This window comes from Acanthochromis polyacanthus, chromosome 2 (genome assembly GCF_021347895.1).
Source record: "Acanthochromis polyacanthus isolate Apoly-LR-REF ecotype Palm Island chromosome 2, KAUST_Apoly_ChrSc, whole genome shotgun sequence".
Lineage (NCBI taxonomy): Eukaryota > Metazoa > Chordata > Actinopteri > Pomacentridae > Acanthochromis > Acanthochromis polyacanthus.
The window spans coordinates 3124314-3145833 of NC_067114.1; the positions used below are offsets into that span (position 1 = coordinate 3124314).

Below are 21520 nucleotides of genomic sequence, written 5' to 3' on the forward strand. Positions count from 1 at the left end.
GAACAGTAATAAAAGCGGTGTTGCCTCCAAGTCACACCTGAGTGAAAGTAATGGAGTCTAACATGAAAAAAAACACACATTACCATGCTCAGTTCTTGAGGAAATTGTTGTACAGAGGCGTTGATTCAACTTTAGTGCCATTTTGGAAGCTACAGACTGGGGCTGTTGAATTCTTTGGAAAAATAGTAAGAAGTTCTTCTGTTATTTACACGGTTTTTAGGGGGTGGTTGCAGCTGATGACTGTTTAGATGATTGACTAATCTGAAAAGAAACACAATAAATGATATTTAGAACTGCCACAGCTTAAAAAGGTTGACCTAGCAGTACAAACACAACAAAGAAAAGAATCAAACGCTCACATTTAAAAAACCAATGTAAACTATGTGACTGATTACTGAATGTATTCTATCCTTGAAGCAGCTCTCTTACTGTTCGACTGTAAATGTGAGGGACAAAACGTACCACAAGGTGTAATGGAAAAAAAAAAATCAATTCCACATTATTCCTCCTGAAAAGATGCACATATTCTAGAACTTTTTAAGTGCTCCTCATAAGCTCTTACCCGTCATAGCCTTTCATATAGAAACAACTGATTGACTGAAGCTACCAGCTGCATTTTAACATAGTGGACAAAATGTGCCAGAAAGTTTAAACACAAACACATCACACGAGATCATTCCTGCCCCAGCCTGTGAGGGAGGAGAGTGGCTTCTTATTTCAAACCTGAATCGCTGAAGCTACCAGCAGTAATTAAAAGTCAAATGACAGAGTTGATTATTTGTTCTGAATGATGGTGACGACAGACAAAAGATGAATCAATCATCAAAAGAAGTGGCAACTAATTTTCTGCTCATCAATTCTCGAATGTACTGATTTATCCTTGGACCAGCACTACCACAGGTATACTGTAAACGCGGGGGACAAAATTTACCCAAACGTGAAGTAGAAAAAATGTCAGTCTGTCGACAGACAGAATCTTAGATTCCACAATATTCCTCCTGAAATGATGCACACATTTCAGAAACTCCTGCACCTCACAAGCTCCTACCTGTCACAGCTTTTCATCAAGAAACAACCGAATCACTGAAACTGCCTGAAATAATTCAATATCAAAATGGGAGTGATGATTATTGGGTGTGAATAGTGGCTATCAAAATAACTGCCAACTAATTTTCAGCTCATCAACTCATGAACTTGGACCAGCATTACCACAGGTTTACTGTAAATGAGGGGGACATAATGTACCAGACATGTAATGAAGAAAATGTCATTTTGAAGACCTTAAATTCCACATTACTCCCACTAAAATGATGCTCACATTTCAGAAACTCCTGCACCTCACAAGCTCTTACCTGTCTCACCTGTATCTGATTCACTGAAGCCACCAGCAGTAACCTGATGTCAAATGAAAGAGTTGAATATTGGGTGTGAATAGTGACAGATAAAAGATTACAGCCAACTAATTTTCAGCTCATCAACTCATGAACTTGGACCAGCATTACCACAGGTTTACTGTAAATGAGGGGGACATAATGTACCCAACAGTGTAATGAAGAAAATGTCATTTTTAAGACCTTTAATTCCACATTATCTCTACTGAAATGGTGCCCACATTTCAGAAACTCCTGCACCTCACAAGCTCTCACCTGTCTCACCTGTATCTGATTCACTGAAGCTAACAGTAGTAATTTGATGTCATATGAAAGAGTTGATTATTGAGTGTGAATAGCGACAGATAGAAGATTACTTGGTCATCAAAATAACTGATTTTCTGCCCATCAACTCATGAACTTGTACCAGCAGTACCTAGGGCTGAGCACCGAACTTCGGTTCTTTAATGGCACCGACCGAAATGTTTCGGTAGTAATGAGTATCGAAATAAGCCTCGTCTTTCGGTTCCATGTTCCGGTACTTATCACGTGATTACGATAAAGCAAACCTGTGATTGGCTGTAACATTACACCTGATTGCGGCAAGCCGGAAAAAAACATGCTGTGGCGCGCCCCGCCCGTTCACAGACAGGTTTCACGTTAGGTACGTTGACTTTACTGCAGTTGTGTAGCGTGTCGTCGAAGTGGGAAAAGATGCCTCTGAGGTCTAAAACGTGGCTCTACTTTTGTAAAATGGACGCCAATAGTGTGCGGTGCAGCATATGCCAAAGCGGGTGGTAAACTCCATCTAAGGCTAAATACCGGCACGAGATCGATAGTCAACAAGTACCTTAAGGGAAAGTTGAAAAGAACTTTGAAGACAGAGTTCAAGAGAGCGTGAAACCGTTAAGAGGTAAACGGGTGGGGTCCACGCAATCCGCCCGGGGGATTCAACTCGGCAGGCCAGGGGCGGCCGCTCAGTGCAGGAGGATCCCCCCGCGGGACCTCTCCCCAGGTGCGGGCCAGGAAGGGTCCGGGGCGAAGGTGGCTCAGTATGTACTGAACTGTACATTGCTTGCAAATGTTCTTTTGCACTGGAAATCACTGGAAAATTAAACTCAGATGTGAATGTGAAAAGTAATGTGTAATGCAATTTTCATTCTGTTTGAGTATATACTGTAAAACTGGTATCGAAAAAAGTATTGTTTAGGAACCGGTATTGAAGTGAAGGTATCGGAATTGGTACCGGTATTGAAACTTTTAGATCGATACCCAGCCCTAGCAGTACCACAGGTATACTGTAAATGTGGGGGACATAATGTACCCAAAAGTGTAGTGAAAACACGTCAATCTGTAGACAGATATAACCTTAGATTCCACATTACTCCCACTGAAATGATGCATAGCTTTCAGATACTCCTGCACCTCACAAACTCTCACCTGTCTCACTTGTATCTGATTCACTGAAGCCACCAGCAGTAACCTGATGTCTAATATCAGAGCTGCTTATTCGTTCTGAATAGTGTGAGGACAGACAAAAGGCTGTACGGCTGAGCACTGAAAGGAGAGCAGAGAGCCCAGCTCCACAGACTCGCCCACGCACTAACAACGCTAGAAAGCGTCCCAGATTAAGGCCAAGTTATATAACTTGGACTCCATTAGTGCTTTTGCGTTGCATGTGCTCTGCTGGCTGCTTAATGCACAAGCTGTGTCCTCTCTGGAGCAAAAACGGCTGTCAGTTTGGTGGCAAGAAACTGCCGTGGAGTGTTTGGGTTGACTTGAAGTGAAGTGTGCACATGATGGCAGCAAGGTGGCACGGCAGCTAACCGGTGATCTGCTGGGACCAGCGTTAGCCCCGTTAAGCGGTTACCTCTGCCACCATGTTGCTGCACAACAAACCCGAAGGAAACCAAGAGTTTCAAACACCGGGGCCAGAAAGGAAGAGGAAATGTCAACTTCTCAGTCAAGTAGTGATGCCATATGCGTGCAAGGTGCGGCTAGAGACCGAGGGTGGGACACACACGGGGAGTTTTCTGTCAAATTAAAGAGAGGAGACCCGGACAAACTGAGCTAGCTAGGATGCTGATTTAACGGCTCCGGCTCGGACTTACCTCGGTATGGTGATGCACTTCGTGTTGACATTCTGGGTGGTGATGGCTTTCTCCAGTTCGTCCAGCTGTCCTGTCTTCTTCAGCTTCTTCACCAGACTTTTCACCGCCTTCTCGCACCACTTCTCCTCCTGGCCGTTCTGCTCTCCCTTCTTCCAGCCCAGGAGTCTCTTGACGATGGGGGGAGTGAAAGGCAGAATTGACATCTTGAGTTCAGTTAAGTCCGTCCAGTGTCGCGAAGTCCGTCGGTTTTGGACGAAAACACGGCAGCAGCTGAACCTCACGGCGGCCCAAAGTGTTCGAAATCGAGCGTTATTTAGCCAAACGTGACTTGTTTTGCTTGTTAAAATGCGCACAGGAGCATCTCGGAGTCGAAGCCCGCAGTTTTAGCGCACTTGGTCCGTCTGGCTGGAGCTCAGCGGCGAACTGTGCGCCGGTAGTCTGTTGCGCTCTGGATTTAGTATCCCTCCGCCGCGACACCTAGTCCCGTCTGCGCGTCTTCAAACCGCAGTTGTTTTAAAACACACACGAACCCGAGTCGCACCCGAGCTACGTCTTTCGCTTTAACCGAGAAGAGAAACTTCCTGTTTGTAGCGTGGCGTTTCTAACCTCAAGAGTGTCAAAGTTTTGCTAAGTTCATCCGCGGTGCTGAGTCCGCCGACTGAAGTCTGCTAGAAGTCTGCATCAAATGCAAATGCAGGAGCTGCTGCTGAGAGTCTCCATTCAGGCTCCAGACTGCACAGCAGACCTGTGAAAGGCCAGTCTGAGCAGCTGGCCAAATGCGCTGCCTTCAAGTTGCACAACCCCCTTCATTTTTCCCCTGCTGATAAACATGTTTAGAAAAAGAACGTGCATGTGGCTAAATGAGCTGTCACAATCACGCTCATGCAGGGATCACTTGATTTGGGAGTTATGCAACACTTTGAGGGCACTTAGAAAGTTTAAATGTATCGTTTTTGTCTTTAAAAAACTCCCCAAATGAGTCAGTTTATCTATGTAGCATAATTGCAGGGGCATGATGTTCTTTCCTCCCGCCACATGGCAATAAAGTTTAGGATTAAACTTTATAAAGGGAAAATCTACTCTTCTTTTCCATTTTATTTTTAGAGATGCACATATTCGTAATTGTCTAACTGGCAGCCACATAAGTGACGTTGCATAAGGATGCATTCCTGCGTGTGTTTCTTGTATAAAAGGCTGAGGTTTGACAATCGGCATCCAGCAGAGGACTTTCCAGTAATTGCTACTGGGTTGTTGCTTGTCTCCACAGGAGCTGCTGCAAGATGGAAGTTGATAGAAGATGCTGAACTTGTCTGAGCTTGTTAGAGGTACAAACTCAGCATTAAACAAGGTGGCAGTTTGGCTCTCAGCTTCAGGTTCAGCCCCTAAACCACAACTATAACTGGGTGTAGGAGCACACTCACGCACATAACACGTCCAACCCCCCTCCTAGCATGCTCATTACTTCATGCACACCCAGTGTCAAGGAGTCAAGTGCCAGATGTACAATAGATGTGCAGCAGTGCACCGAAAGAGAGAGTGACAGCGGGACAGCTCAGGGTGTGAAACTGCCTTTGTTCCTCTGGCTTCAAAAGAGAGATTTTACTGCTTTCAAGAGCGGTTTCCAAACTTGGGTGTCTTATTAGCAGGCGCTTCAAAGAGTCATAAAAGTTGCACAAAGAAAGCTCGTTGGGTTTCCATTTACAGAACGACAGAGAAAAGAAACATAACTCGCTGATACTTATAGACAGGTGTGTCAAACATGCGGTCCATGGGCCAAAACAGGCCCTCCAGAGTGTCCAATCTGGCCCTCAAAGAGTAAAAATTTCCATACCATGACAAGTTGTTGTGATCAAGTAAAATACTAGATTGCTCGTTGTTCTTTTGTCTTTTTGTGTCTTTTTGTTGGAATATTTTGTCTTGTGTTTGCTATTTTGTCATGTTTTTGTCTGATTTTTGTCGTTTTGTCTCATGTTTGTCGTTTTGTGCGTCATTTTTGTCTCGCTTGTGTTTATTTGCCTAATTTTAATCATTTCGTGTTGCGCTTTGTTCATTGTTTTTTGTCTCATTTGTGTTGTTTGTCCATTTTTTGCCGTTTTATGTCTCTTGTCACATTTTGTCTTGTTTTTGTTGTTTTTTTTTGTCTGACTTTGTCGTTTGACACATGGTTTTGACATTTTGTTTCTCATTTTGTGTCGTTTGTGTTTCCTTTTTGACTCGCTTGTGTTGTTTTTCCATTTTTTTGTTGCTTTGTTTCTCATTTTTGTAGTATTTTGTCTTGATTTTGTTGTTTTTGTTTGACTTTTGTTGTTTGTCTCATGATTTAGTCATTTTGTTAGTCATTTTTTTAAAATTTTGTTTCCTTTGTCTCGCTTGTGTTGTCTTATTTTGTCATTTTGTGTTTTGCTTTATTCATTGCTTGTCTATTTTTCTGTCGTTTTGTTTCTCGCTTTTGCCATTTTTTGTCTTGTTTGTGTCATTTGTGTAATTTTTTGTCTCGTTTTTGTCGTTTGTCCATTTTTTTGTCGCTTTGCAACTTTTTTGTCTAATTTTTTGCTTAGTTTCACGTCGTTTGTCTCATTTTTTTGTCATTTTGTGTCTAATTTTTGTAAAATTTTGTCTTGCTTTTGTTGTTGTTCATCAGACTTTTGTCATTTTGATCATAAAGTAAACCACTATATCATTCATTTCCAGATGACTAAATGTTGTGTTTCTTTGTAGGCACTCTGTGATCTGGAAGTTGTAATGTAAAAATGATAAACTGAGGCTGAATTTTGCTGAAATTGAATTTATTCTTCTTTAGAACTTTCAGATTGTTCATAATATTTTATAAAAAGATAATTCCTCAAATGTTGCATTAAAGCAAAGAAAACACGTGGAGTTGTGGTTATTTATAGGTGGCTAAGCTGTGGTTTTACTGGTCCGGCCCACTGGAGATCAAACTGGGCTGAATGTGGAACTAACCTGAACTGAAATGAGTTGAACACCCTGAGATATGAGGATGGTGATGGTGGTTAAGTGCAAAGCTTTAGCCGGGACCTCGACTGACAGTTCACAGTCATATGAGAATAGTAGCATTGACCTGTGGTTACCGTTTTGGTGTGTGTGTACAGGCGTGTTGACCTGCATCCAGCTCTACTCCTCTCTGTGCACAGTGTGTAGTTTGTGCTAAAAATACAGCTGGCTTTAGGCTCAGCAGGACAGACCCCTTTCCTTTTATCTATTTTGGTTACAGAGCAGGGTATATTTTTATATCTGCTAAAGGCACGTCAAGGTTCTTTCTGCATTGCTGAACCAACAGATGGGGAATATGGATTTGGGAAAAGCCAGATTTGCATTTTAAAAACAAACAGGTACTGAAACAGGTTAGGATTTTTGTGTGGACTGATGATGGTGAGTTTGACAACCCTGCAAGTTTTGGTTCTGCGCCTCAAAGCGGGTTGCAATACTGCTGTAGCGGTAGGAGCATGCATGCAGTCCAGCAGCGTTTCCCTATGTTTGCCCCTTTTTTCTTGAGATTTAGAAACTTTACGCTGGCTTCCAGTCAGTCACAGAACAGATTTTCAAACCCTACTGATTGTCTACAAATCCCAGAATGCATCTGTGATCTGTTCAGAGAATACAAACCCAGCAGGGCTCTTAGATCCAAAGACTCAGGTCAGCTGGTCCAGGCCAGAGTCGGGACTAAACGTGGAGAAGCAGCATTTAGCTGTTCTGCTGCAAACAAGTGGAACAAACTGCTGGTGGAGTTTAAACTTTCACCAAATGTAGACACTTTTAAATCCAGGTTAAAAACATTTCTTTTCTCACACACCTATCTAGACTGTTGCTTGCTTTTAATCATCTTAATTCAATTTAGTTAATGTACATGATTTTATTATGATGTTTGTTGGAGTGTCTTGTGTACTTTTTAATGTTTTTTCTGCACCTCACTGTAATGCTCTTTATGTTTTATGTAAAGCACTTTGAATTGTCTCGGACATGAACAGTGCCATGCAGATAAACTTGATTTTGTTTTGAACTTAACCCTCATGTCGTCCTGTGGGTCAAATTGACCTGTTTTAAGGTTTGAAATGTGGAAAAAACAAATATCTTCACAGTTAAAATTTCCACATTTTCAACATTTTTGGGAAATTTTTTGAACAATTTTGGGTGGCAAAAAAACAAATGTAAAAAAGAAAGTTTAAGAACATTCACAAAAAAAACAACCAAAGTCCAGCGAAATTTGCTGGATTTTGGTTGATTTTTTTGTGAATGTTCTTAAAGGAAATATTAGAAGTTTTACTGATATATATGGAATCAATTTAGATATTTTAAAGATTTTTTTTAAAGATTTTTACTCGTTTTTTTGACAATATTTACAAGAATTTTCTTGCCAAATTTGGGATTTTTTTTTAAATAAAACCTTTAAGGGAAACTTTTAAGGAATTATTGGAATTTTCTTCCTTTAGATTTTGCTTTTTTTTTTTTAGAAATTTGGGGATTTTTTTGCTGAATTTTTGGATTTTTTTCATACAAGGAAACAATATTTTTTGGTGCCCGTAAATGAGGACAACAGGAGGGTTAAGAACTGAAATTTATTGAATTGTATAAATTAGATACTTTCTATTTTATTCTGTTATTTTGTAATCTTTTTGTTTAATTAATTGTATTTGCTATTTTCCTTGACTTACATCAAGTGTTTTGTTTTAATACAGTTGGTTAAAAACGAACTTTGTGTTGTTTCCATTGTGTCATGAACCAAACAAACAAATCCTGTTCTGTAATTAAGTTTTATTATTAATGTTAAATAAATATCGCATCATATGTGTTACACAATGTTTTGAAATAAAAAACTGTTTTTAATAATTATGTTGGATGCTTTTTGAATCAGTTCCATCACAAACGCTCTCTGTAAATATCTTCTGACTGATGCAGGAGGTTTAAATGAACTCTGGTGTTGTTATCAGCAGCTCTTTGTCTGTGGTAACCATCAGGCCTGCAGCTGTAAAAACCTCAATGCTGGCAGGATGAGGGAAGCTGGAGGAGGTAGAGGAGCTGGAGGAGGTAGAGGAGCTGGAGAGGAGCTGCAGAGGAGGTAGAGGAGCTGGAGAGGAGCTGGAGGAGGTAGAGGAGCTGGAGAGGAGCTGCAGAGGAGGTAGAGGAGCTGGAGAGGAGCTGGAGAGGAGCTGTAGGAGGTAGAGGAGCTGCAGAGGAGCTGGAGGAGGTAGAGGAGCTGGAGGAGGTAGAGGAGCTGGAGGAGCTGCAGAGGAGCTGTAAGGAGCGTGCGTCCATCTGACACATGCTGAGGCCCTCTGGCACCTGTTTACGCCCTCGGGGACACAACCGGCCAAGACAGCTGGTTTGTTTTGGAGAAGTGCGCAGCGAGACGGGGCGGATGTGGGGGTGCAGCATGGAGGATGGGATTACAGATGGGCTGCAGCAGACGGGGGCGTAGGACTGGGCGGTCTGGGGGCCGATCGGGGGTAGGGGGGCTTCTGTGAGAAGAATTACTGAACACAAAAGGAACGTCATCAGCAAGACTGAATGAGCAGCGACCACGACAATCCGATGGATGATAATGACATTGTGCTGCTCCAACCTCAGGGGACGTGGACCAGTGTGTGTGTGTGTGTGTCCGTGGTGTCAGCTGGTGTCCCAGTAGAGACGAAGGGTCACAAAGAATAGACACCATGAAACTATGGCTGGATGAGATAAGGAAACAGATGACCATATGTTTGGCCGAGTGCGAGGAGAAAGAGTCTGATGAGCAGAATGTTTTCACACTTTTTTACAGCATAAATACAAGATGGACTGTATATAACAGGAGTGTCAAACTCATCATCCCACATTCAGCCTAGTATGATCTGCAGTAGGAAGTAATAAGCTGCATCGTTCAGTTCCAGATACCTGGAACTAAATGTTTGATTTCTTTTTGTCATTCTGTTTGTTGTTTTTGTCATTTTGTGTTTCCTTTTTGTCTCACTTGTGTTATTTGTCTCATTTTTGTTACTTTGTGTTTTGCTTTATTCGTTGTTTTATGTATCGTTTTTGTCGTTTTATGTTTGCTTTTTGTCTCACTTGCGTTGTTTGCCCTTTTTTGTCGCTTTGTGTCTTGTTTTTGTTGTTGTCTTTTCTTTTGTCTGACTTATCATTTTGATCTTAAAGTAAAAATACTGTGTTGCTTGTTGGTCTTTTGTCATTTTGTATCTCATTTTTTGTAATATTTTGTATTTTTCCTGTTGTTTTTTTTGTCTGTTTTTGTGTTGTTTCTCAGCCCTTGTCATTTTGTGTTTCCTTTTTGTCTCGCTTGTGTTATTTGTCTAATTTTTGGTACCTTGTGTTTTGCTTTATTTGTTATTTGTATTTTTTGTTGTTGTTTTGTTTCTCACTTTTCTCATTTTCTGTGTCATTTGTGTAATTTTTTTGTCTCGATGTTGTTGTTTGGCCGTTTTTTTTTTTTTGCCACTGCAACTTTTTTGTCGAATTTTTGTCTTTTTTTGTTTCATTATCTCATTTTTTTGTCATTTCGTCTCGCTTTTGTCATGTCGTGTCTCATTTTTGTAAGATTTTGTCTTGTTATCGTTGCTTTTTGTCTTTTCTTGTCTGATTTCTGTCATTTTGATCATAAAGTAAAACACTTTATCGTTCAGTTCCAGGTAGCTGTGACTAAATGTTCACTCTGTGATCTGGAAGTTGTAACATGGAAATGATAAACTGAGGCATGAGATTTTTGAAATGCCACTTATTTTTCTTAACAAAATTCAGGATGATCAAAATGTTTTCTAAAAAGATTGGTCATTAAATGTGATCACATTCAGAATGTACTTTTTTGAACTACAACAAAGGGGGAAAAAGTTGGTTATTTATAGGTTATTGTGCTCTGATTTTAGTGGCCTTGAATGTGGCCCCTGAACTAAAATGAGTCTAACAGCCATTTTTTTAGAGCTGAGTTAAAGTTGAGAGTTGAAGTTGAAAAATCTCTGTCTAGTTGTAAAAAAGAAGCCAGTATTTGTACAGGTCTTGTTTCCAGTGTGCGTGTTGTCGCCTGCATGCTTGTGTTTGTGTGCGTTTAACCTATGCCTGTTTATGAGTGAATAGAGCTCGGGGCGACTGCATATAAAAGTGTTTTTCGCTGATCTCCTTGGCAATAACACTTTGAGAAAGCCATCAATCGCTCAGCGGCTCCTGACAGCTCCTCCAGCGCTGGTGGAGCACATGGTGTACCAGAGAATCAACATGGTAACCGTCCCACACATAAAACACATGAAACACACTCCACACACATCCTTCCACATGCAGCCGGCCCCTCCTTCCTCACTTCAACGCTCTGCAGATGACAGCCTGCCTTCCCTTCTCACTCTTCTCTCTCTTTTGTTTGCACTCCCTCCACAAACACTCCCTTTTTTCCACATCTGCATTCAGATTTATTCCTGTAAACCTACGTGTGTGTGCGTGTGTGTGTGTTGTTTATATACAATAATCCACTCAGAAGGAGGAAGCTGTTCTCGGTTCAAGTCCTCAGTGACGAATCTTTTGAAACTTCAGGCCGTTGCTCAACTCGCTGAGCTACGAATAACAGGAAGACAGCTATTTTTCCTCTCAGTCTAATTGCCTGTCACTCAGCAGACTCCTCAGACATGCGTGAAAGCAAACCATCAATACAGTACAGGAACCTGTGGACACACAACTAATCAGATTAGTTTGACCTTCTGTGGCTTTACTCTGCACTGGAAAACAAAACTGTTGTCCTTACGGGAAAATTCCGGCAGCTGTGGTTGCCAGAACGCTACATTTTCCACATTAAATATAGTGTGAATGTAATGTAACAGTTTAGGGTTAAAAAACAAGTTTTAGTCCATATTTTACTGTAAAAAAAGTTCAGTTAAAGCGGTCATAAATATTGAAGCACATGTGCGTTATTAACACAGAAGTAACAAACTGTATTCATGGTATGCAATGGAATGTAATGTAAGGAACGCAAAACCACACCACAAACGGCTTTAAAATCACCACAAAAAACACAAAAAGATAGAAAACCACTTCAAAAGATGGAAAAACCACCACCAAAAACACAAAATCACCTCAAAAAGATAGAAAACCACTTCAAAAGATGCAAAACCACCACAAAAAGACGCAAAAGGATGCCAAAAAAAGTGAAACCACTAAAAAAAAGCAAAATGTCCACAAAACGTGCAAAATAACCACAAAGAGATAAAAAAACACCAAAAAGATAGAAACTCAACACAAAAAATGTAAAAACCACCACAAAAGATGCAAAATCACCACAAACAGATGCAAAAATCACCACCAAAGACTGAAACTCACCAACAAAACATGCAAAAGCCACAAAAAAAACTATATAAAACCAGTTTTTTAAAAAATGCAAAATGGCCACAAAAGATGGAAACTCACCACAAACAAATGCAAAAAACACCACAAAAGATGCGAAATCACCACATGCAGATGCAAAACCACTTCAAAAGATGGAAACTCATTATAAAAAATGCAAAAAACACCACAAAAGATGGAAGCTCACCACAAAAAGATGCGAAAACCATCAAAAAAATATGTAAAACCACCATAAAAAGAAGCAAAATGGCCACAAAAGATGGAAAATCACCACAAACAGATGCAAAAACCACCTCAAATAGCTTACATTCCATACAGTTCCGTTATACAGTACACCGTTATTTCCCTTCAAAAACGCATTTAAAGCTACTTTCTGTACATTTCTGCTACTTTCTAGAAGTACTCTCTTGCTTAATAAATAATATTCACACCTATGCAATACTTAAAGCAGCAATAATAGTGATAATAAACCTCTACTTTCGTAAAGAAAACAGTTAGAACGTGTGATGTAATAAAAACAAGTGGCGTCCAGTGATTCAAAAAGTGTGTGATGCATGACATATAAAATAGGTTATATATAATTTTTGGTTGAAAATTCACTTAAGCTGCTCTGTTTTAGAGGCTCAGTGGAGGCGGGTCGTTTCTGACTGCGGATATGAGCAGTGTTCAGGACGTTCAGACAACACCAGGGTTAAAGGGTTAAGAGTCTGACCCAGTGTGGGTTCAGATGTAACACACCGGTACAGCAGAGTCATATGTTCGTGGCTCATCAGCTCTGACTCTGCTGAAGCCACTTCTTCTCCCTCATAGGACATGAACTCACACGAGTGAATCGAACACAAACACGTGACTCACGGCTCAGGTAGGCCTCCGCTCTTCCCTTATATAGCTGTAATCTTTGTAGCTGGAGAGAAAATCTGACTTCCAGTTTATCTCTACTCCAGCTGTGACTCAGCCCAAGAAATGACAACCCCAGCGATAACCTGCTGCTGCTGCTAGGACCGATTAGAAAACACAAGCCGGCGTTGCAGCGCTGCCATGACTTACGCCTGAGTCATGAGTCGCTATAAATGGCAGTTGGGCAATCCCTGTGAGAGCAAATTTCCTGTTGTTAGCATGCCTGCATAATCTCATTGATAGCAGACAGGATATTGAGTTGAGGTCATTCGGTTTGAGAGCAGCGCAAAGCGACGGGCCGCAGATGAGGCTGTCATTTGGTATCATTTAGCAACACATGCTCCTTAAGAAAGGCTTCGCTAAGTTGATTCAGGACGGGTCTAAAGCTGATGAATATTAGGGAAGAGGCAAAATGTTGTTCAGGAATCAGCCGCAGAAGAGTCTAATCTTGTCTGGAGAAGGAGCATATAGTAGATGTATGTAGATTTTATAGTATGAAGGCAAAAGTTTACTCCTGATTTTTTTCACTGTGTTGACATATTTGTTAGTCAAACCTCTTACACACATGTTAAAGCAAACACTGCATATCAGTGGAATCAGCTGATCATTTCTCCTTCATTAAACACAAACGTACAAGTTTTACTAACACCATTTAGACTGAAATGTCTTTTATTCATTACACTTCCAACTTTTAAACATGCATTGCCTTAAAGTCTGTCAACTAGAAGTATTGACTTGAATGAACCAACTGTTGATAGTTCACTTAAAGCCAGAGTAAGCAGGACCATTAAAAGGCCCTGAAACACACAGACCACATTACAACACCTGCAAAACATCTCATTCAAATCCAACAGACACTAACGAGACCAGTTCCTGTTTATTCTGTCAAACAGATAAATAACTACTGGTCAATTACTGTCACAAACTTGTGCCAATACGAAAATACAAGAACACAGAAAAATGTTAGCATGCTACACAATTAGTTTAAGGTTGCAAATAAAAGTTTGGAATGTGATTTATTTGAAAAAAAGTTTTTATAAGAGGGGTACTTATAAAAGTGAACTTATGGAAGTAAATCTAAAAATGCCATTTGGTGTTTAGTTAACCCTTAAAAAGCCGGGACCGAGTATTCTCGGCTCAACACGTGTGACTTGTTTATGATTGCTAATCAACATAAAATATACACACCCGTATGTTTAAGTCGACCAATGGTAAGATATAAGCATTGGTCCCAAATTTGCTTATTTCAAACGATAAAGCCGTATGAGCTGTTATAACGAAGCCACAATTACGAAGCTCTTATCGGGGCCGTGTACCGTAATAACACGGCCAAAATTCACAATGACGAACGTCTACGACAATGCGACCTCGCAAGACTTGATCGATATTTTTATGAATTAGGTGGTTTTCAGTATATGTACTTCTCCTTCTCCTACTTCTCCTTTAACCCTTACAAGGTTAAAGGCGGCCATGTTGATTTTAGGCCTGAAAACAGCAAAAATGTAAACCATGATACCTATCAACTATGTTGCAAAAAGCCCCACAATTATATATTGATGCAACTGATCCTTTCTCATTCGATAAACACAAATGAACAAAGTTCTCTCAAGTGAATTTTTATTTCCACTCTGCGCGTTCATGCTGAAAGCACAACCCAGCATGAGGTAGGGTAGGAATGTAATTTTGAGGAGACTGGTTTGGTCAGACTGGCAGCTCGATCAATCCAATCATCCCATTCAGGCCAAATGTAGAGAGAGAACATATTTTTTTGGTTTTAATTCAGGCCATTTTGCTGTCAGATTGTAACATGACTTTCAACAAATCGAACTGGAAAGTATTGCGTACTCTAGCTTTAACTGATTAGACCCAGTTTTGGAAGAAACACAATGATTCTATTAGCAGACTTCCCAGCAATAACAGTTTGGGAGGTTAAACTCTGCAGACATCCCTTGGAAAACAGAACATGTGATGAACATAAATTTCAGTAAAACCTCCTGCAGCAGCTTTCAATCTCATTTTTTTGGCACTGATTTTGGTATAAAGTAACTCAAACTGATTGTAGCTCAAGCAAGTCTAGACGTGGCTTCTTGAACTGGGAATAAGTGTAATTTTAAGTTTACTTATTTTGATTTTAAGTAAGTATTGGGGTGACTGAACAGCTATTAAACTCACATTCAGTTAATTCATTTGTTTTATGGGAACTTAAAACATTACTCTGAAGTAAGTATTCAGTTTTATTGAAACAGATTTGAATGACTTTACAGCGTGGCAGTCTAAAATAACTGCTGCATAACATCATTTGTCCATCATCAGGTTCTCTCACTAATGATTCTAATTTTACTCCAGGGCAAGGCTGCTTTCAAGGCCCTCAGCACAGCTATTACAATAATTATCACTTGAACAGGTGATTTAGAGGAGAAGAAGTGCAGCCATTAACATTTTATTGTAATTCCACAGTGGCCCCTCAGTGAGGTTTATATGGACATAGCTACACATTAAACACTGAAGGAGCAAAAATTAAATAAATGGACATCAAGACTTGTAGCCCAGAAATGAGTAAGTAATATCCAATAAAAAACAAATATGAAACCGAGTAAACAACGAGAGTGTTCTGAAGACATGATGAGCAGAATGAGGAGTTAACACTGAGCACCAACTGCAGGAAGACTGCACAGATCTGCATATTTTAAACACACCAACAGAACAGAGTTACATGTGAGCCATCTTAAAGTGGGAGCAAACAACTTGAAATGTCTACTTTGATACGCAGAGATGAGATTTTAGGGGCTTAATCACTGACCAGAGAGGAACTGTTGTGTTTTTCTAAGAGTTAAAAGCATCAGTAATTGAAGTAATCCCATAATATCATTATATATCCAGGACATACACACGTGGACAAAATTGTTGGTACCCCTCAGTTAAAGAAGGAAAAACCCACAATTCTCACTGAAATCACTTGAAACTCACAAAAGTAACAATAAATAAAAATTTATTGAAAATTAAATAATCAAAATCAGCCATCACTTTTGAATTGTTGATTAACATAATTATTTAAAAAAACAAACTAATGAAATAGGGCTGGACAAAAATGATGGTACCCATAACTTAATATTTTGTTGCACAACCTTTTGAGGCAATCACTGCAATTAAACGATTTCTGTATTTGTCAATGAGCGTTCTGCAGCTGTCAACAGGTATTTTGGCCCACTCCTCATGAGCAAACAGCTCCAGTTGTCTCAGGTTTGATGGGTGTCTTCTCCAAATGGCATGTTTCAGCTCCTTCCACATATGTTCAATGGGATTCAGATCTGGGCTCATAGAAGGCCACTTTAGAATAGTTCAACGCTTTTCTCTCAGCCATTCTTGGGTGTTTTTGGCTGTGTGTTTTGGATCGTTGTCCTGTTGGAAGACCCATGACCTGCGACTGAGACCAAGCTTTCTGACACTAGGCAGCACATTTCTCTCCAGAATGCCTTGATAGTCTTCAGATTTCATCGTACCTTGCACACTTTCAAGACACCCTGTGCCAGATGCAGCAAAGCAGCCCCAAAACATTACTGAGCCTCCTCCATGTTTCACCGTAGGGACAGTGTTCTTTTCTTCGTATGCTTGGTTTTTGAGTCTATGAACATAGAGTTGATGTGCCTTACCAAAAAGCTCCAGTTTGGTCACATCTGTCCAAAGGACATTCTCCCAGAAGCTTTGTGGCTTGTCAACATGCATTTTTGCAAATTCCAGTCTGGCTTTTTTATGAGTTTTTTTCAGCAGTGGTGTCCTCCTTGGTCGTCTCCCATGAAGTCCACTTTGGCTCAAAACAACGACGAATGGTGCGATCTGACACTGATGTACCTTGGCCTTGGAGTTCACCTTTAATTTCTTTGGAGGTTGCTCTGGGCTCTTTGGATACAATTCGAACGATCCGTCTCTTCAATTTGTCATCAACTTTCCTCTTGCGGCCACGTCCAGGGAGGTTGGCTACTGTCCCGTGGGTCTTGAACTTCTGAATAATATGAGCCACTGTTGTCACAGGAACTTCAAGCTGTTTAGAGATGGTCTTATAGCCTTTACCTTTAAGATGTTTGTCTATAATTTTTTTTCGGATGTCCTGGGACAATTCTCTCCTTCGCTTTCTGTTGTCCATGTTCAGTGTGGTACACACCTTTTCACCAAACAGCAGGGTGACTACTTGTCTCCCTTTAAATAGGCAGACTGACTGATTATGAGTTTGGAAACACCTGTGATGTCAATTAAATGACACACCTGAGTTAATCATGTCACTCTGGTCAAATAGTTTTCAATCTTTTATAGAGGTACCATCATTTTTGTCCAGGCCTGTTTCATTAGTTTGTTTTTTTAAATAATTCTGTTAATCAACAATTCAAAAGTAATGGCTGTTTTTGATTATTTAATTTTCAATAAATTTTTATTTATTGTTACTTTTGTGAGTTTCAAGTGATTTCAGTGAGAATTGTGGGTTTTTCCTTCTTTAACTGAGGGGTACCAACAATTTTGTCCACGTGTGTATATGCACAATAAACTGTTTTAGGACACCAGACAGCAGGTACTGGTACTCGTTCCTGTGTTCTAATTGTGTTAGCTGATGGTGGAGAAAGGCTCACTGATGATTAGAAAACCCCTGTGCAGTTATGTTGTTGTTGTTGTTGTGTCAATTTTCATGGAAAACGTGATATTTTTAGTGTTTTTTATTTTTTTTACTATATTTTAACTTTTTTTTTACTGTATTTGTACTATATTTTTGCTGTATTGTTGCTGTATTTTTTTTACAAGATTTTCACTATATTTTTTACTGATTTTTTTTCTATGTTTTTGCTGGATTTTTACTATATTTTTGCTGAATGCTTACTGTATTTTTTTTTTTTACAAGATTTTCTACTAGATTTTTACTATATTTTTACTGAATTTTTTCAATGTTTTTGCTGGATTTTTACTGTATATTTTCTTTGTTTTTACTATATTTTTACTGTATTTTTACAACTTTTTTACTGGATTTTATTGTATTTTCACTATAGTTTTACCGGATTTTTTCTTTATTTTTACTGGACTTTTATAGTTTTTTGGGCCATATTTTTACTGTATTTTATTACACTATCATTTATAAGTTTGGGGTCACTAAGAAATGTCCTTATTATTAAAAGAAAAGCTTTTTTTTTTACAGTGAGGTAACATAACGGTAGTGCATATTTAGACAACTTAATTATGAACACAGAACTAAGAAAAACACACATTTAGCTGAAGAAGATGAACCAAAAGATAAATGTCCTGAACTGCTACTCTTTTTTTATCTTTGACTAGCCACACTTTCTCTGCTGATCTGGGGATTTTAACTGACCTTTAGTCATCGCCACTTATCTTAAATTCAAACTCAAGCTTGTCTTTTTCTGTGGTCTCTAAAAGCCAATAAAAACTAATACAATTAAATTAAGCATCACACAGCATCATGCATCAAAAGCCTGAGTGCAATAAATGTGCATTTGCTCAAACTTAATTTATTTTTAAACGTACAATGACTCATCTTCACATTAGGGTGTGTTATTAAATAAAAATCTGATTATTCCGTCAGAGAGAAAAACAAAAGTGTGTTTCTCATGTAGCTAAATTGCTCCACCTGTAGGTAAGTTTGCTTCATTACATGCATTTCCACTTTTTTTTCCTTTAACCGAGACAGAGAAGCAGTTTGACTGAACAAAATGAATCCAATCACCACAATTATCATACATTGAATAAAATTTTTAGCAATTCTGCTCCTCTAAATCTTTATTTTTCTGCAGTAGACGAGCTCTGGCTGCTACCGTTTACATCCTACATTTATTGAGTTATGTCTAAACTCCTCTGTGGGATTCTGTCCACTGAACAACACACTTTACAGGAGTGTATTAGATTGAGTAAAATCCCTATTTGAGCGATAATTGCACATTATATGCTCTATACCAGGCTTCCATTTGCATTTATATGACAACAAACTCCCTCAATCTCAGATAACATATGCATAGAAGATGGAGCGTTTGGTCACAGACCATTGCTTTTCTTTGTGGCTGATATAATTTCTCATTCTCCTAAGCCCCATTCACACACCCCTCCACAATATGCAAATAATGTCCCTGGGCTACCATTGTGTTGCTGCACTTGAACAATGTGAGAGAGAGGAACACTTTTGTTGTTGGAGTTGTTATCGGATTCCAGGAGCCTTTAAAAATGGCTGCAGCCGATCATAATGTGGCGACACAAACAAAGAGAACTCTGTAATCTGCCTGATGAGGTGCCGCTGTTATGAGCAGCATGGAAATGAGATATTCACTCTGACGCAGCTCGTCTCAATTTATTCCACCTTTATTTCTGCTCTGAGTGACATTCGGTCATTTTGAGATAAAGAGGCGGAACGCGATCGCCGGTAATAACCGAAACACATCATCTTTGCATGGCAGCAGAATAAAGCTGGACCATCTGAGGAACATTTCACACCGAGCAAGATCATAAAATATAATTTGATTTGTTGTATAGAGTCGTATTATTTCATTAAAGTGCTTTAGCCGATTGGATGGGAGTATGTTGGAATGAAGGCATCTCAACTATTTCTTTAAAATGAAGCAATATCTGTCTCTCATCCGAAGTTGTGGCCATTTGAAGAAGTTCAAGTATCTAGAATTTTGCAGCCCATTTTCCATCCCTGGACCTCTTCTTTGATCCCATTTTGAACAAGATCCTCCTTCATTTTGAGTTATTAAGGCCTTCAAGTTATTAAAGTCTGTGTTTTAAGCTTCAAGTGCCAAAAAGCTCCAGTTCCTACAATGACCACTAGAGGCTGCTCCAAAACCAGGTCAGTCCCATCGAACTTCATGTTAAAATGACCAACTTTACAGCAGAAATAAACACGTTAACGGCCTGCTTTTAAAGCTGCTGTGGTTTGGATGGTTTGTGACAACCGTACAGGGGGTGAATTTTTATTTACCCAACGTCTTTAAATTACATTAAGGCTTAAAGTTGAGGAAAATTAAGAATGTGAGTGACAGATTGGTACCGTTAAAGGACAGTACACGGCCTCTTTACTCATTCTTGAGTATAAGGGAATAAGGAGGAGCTTCTAAACCGTCGTCATGGAGGGGCTGCCCATTTTTATATCCAGTCAATGAGAATAATTTATTATATTAATCTATTTTAGGGTTTCATTGCTTTGGGACATAAAAGCTCAATTCAATTTTATTTACAAAGCACCATTTTACAACAGGTGTCATCAGAATGCACTTCACATAGTGAGGTAAAGACAGCGCAAGTTTAAAGGAAGGACAGACAGACAGAAAAATTTGCAGGGAAATTTTCGTTGTCATAGCAGCAAATACAAAAAAAACAGTACAAGAAAAGAAAAATAGCAGCACACAAAGCACAGATATAAATAGAAATTTTCTCCTTCTAGAAGAAATATTAATGTTTACAGAAAAAATTCTGTGACATTTCACAGCGTCATAATATAGACAGGGTTCGGGTTACTCCGTCGAATGTATACAATTTAGAAGATTTTTCCTCTAAAAATGTCATTATAAGGTTATGTAAAGCATTAAATTAGAGCTTTTGTATTGCAGCCATGTGTTTAATTGATGGATGTAAAAAGGCACCTTGGGTTTCTTGTTCCAACTCCACCAGGACTGGAAAAACAAAAAAACATTCAGTATGACTTATTCCATTTGTACCACATGATGGCAGCAAACGCCCACTGAGCTGGTGGTGAAACTTCAACATCACTGAATAAAATCCATCTGCAGATGGAACAAACCACACAAGAGACGAAGAGACGTATCTGACAAAGCTCGAATACTGATGTAATTAAAAATGTTGTCGATCTGCTGCAGAATGTGACACCAGATGTGTTTGTGTGCTCATTTACTGTACATGACGTGTGTATTTGCATGTACTTTAGGTGTGTGTGCTTGCAGTGACTCTCAGTGGATTCTGGGGTTTCTAAAGACGAACTAAAGGTGTGGTAGAGCGTCTGACTGTGTCCATGTGTTACTGTTCAGTGGATCTGTAGAGCAGCCCACGGGTCGCATGTTTGACATCCCTGAAAATCACATTAAGATGCGACAACTCTGAGGACAGATAAACTGAAGAAATTTGCTCATTTCCACGATTTGATGAAGTTTTATTGAAATTTCTCCCTAATGCTTGAGCTTAGACATGCCAGGATTCTGCTGTTACTCACAGATAAAATGTGATAAGCTCCTTTATTCTTGTTTCTGTACAGTCCTGTTCTTTCTGAGATCCTTCCTTTCGTGTGCAAATGTGTCTCAATATCATCAAAAACAGCAGAATCTCAGTTCAGCTTCATCAAATCATAGAAATGAACCAGATTTCTCAATTTATCCGTTCTTAGCGAAACATTTCCTCGTTCAAACAGACACGTCACGTTACAGTAATGTAAGTTCAGACGTTATAAAGGTGAAAGTTTTATTTTATCACAAGATAAATATATTGCTTAAATAGTTTTTTTAAGTCGAAAATTAATGCTAGAATATTTTTTTCTGCTGTAGCAGTAATGTGTTCCCGTAGAATGTGATGCTTTGTTTCTGCCAAAATATAATTTCACTGTCAGACGTGTTGTTTTCTGTTTAACCAGATCTGAATCCCACTGAGATATGTTTACACGACGTTAAACCACATTTGGATTAATTTTAAGATTGTGTAAGAAGATTGAAAATGTGCCCCGATGGTGACATTTCCTTTTGTCTTCTGATCCTGTCTGGCTCAGACAACACTAGGTGTGGTGGCAACTGTCAAACCCACTGTTCACAACCATTTTGGGCC

The 21520-nt window shown here is 39.4% G+C and overlaps 1 protein-coding gene across 1 annotated transcript in view; it reads right to left on the minus strand.

Annotated features, from left to right (window-relative positions):
* Positions 1–4040, minus strand: part of smad3a (SMAD family member 3a) — a 47927-nt gene extending 43887 nt beyond the window's left edge. The window contains exon 1 of the mRNA XM_022211455.2: positions 3482–4040. Coding sequence (XP_022067147.1) covers positions 3482–3684 — 203 coding nt within the window. The 5' untranslated portion in view covers positions 3685–4040. The remainder of the gene's footprint in view (positions 1–3481) is intronic.
* Between the last annotated feature and the right edge of the window lie 17480 nt (positions 4041–21520).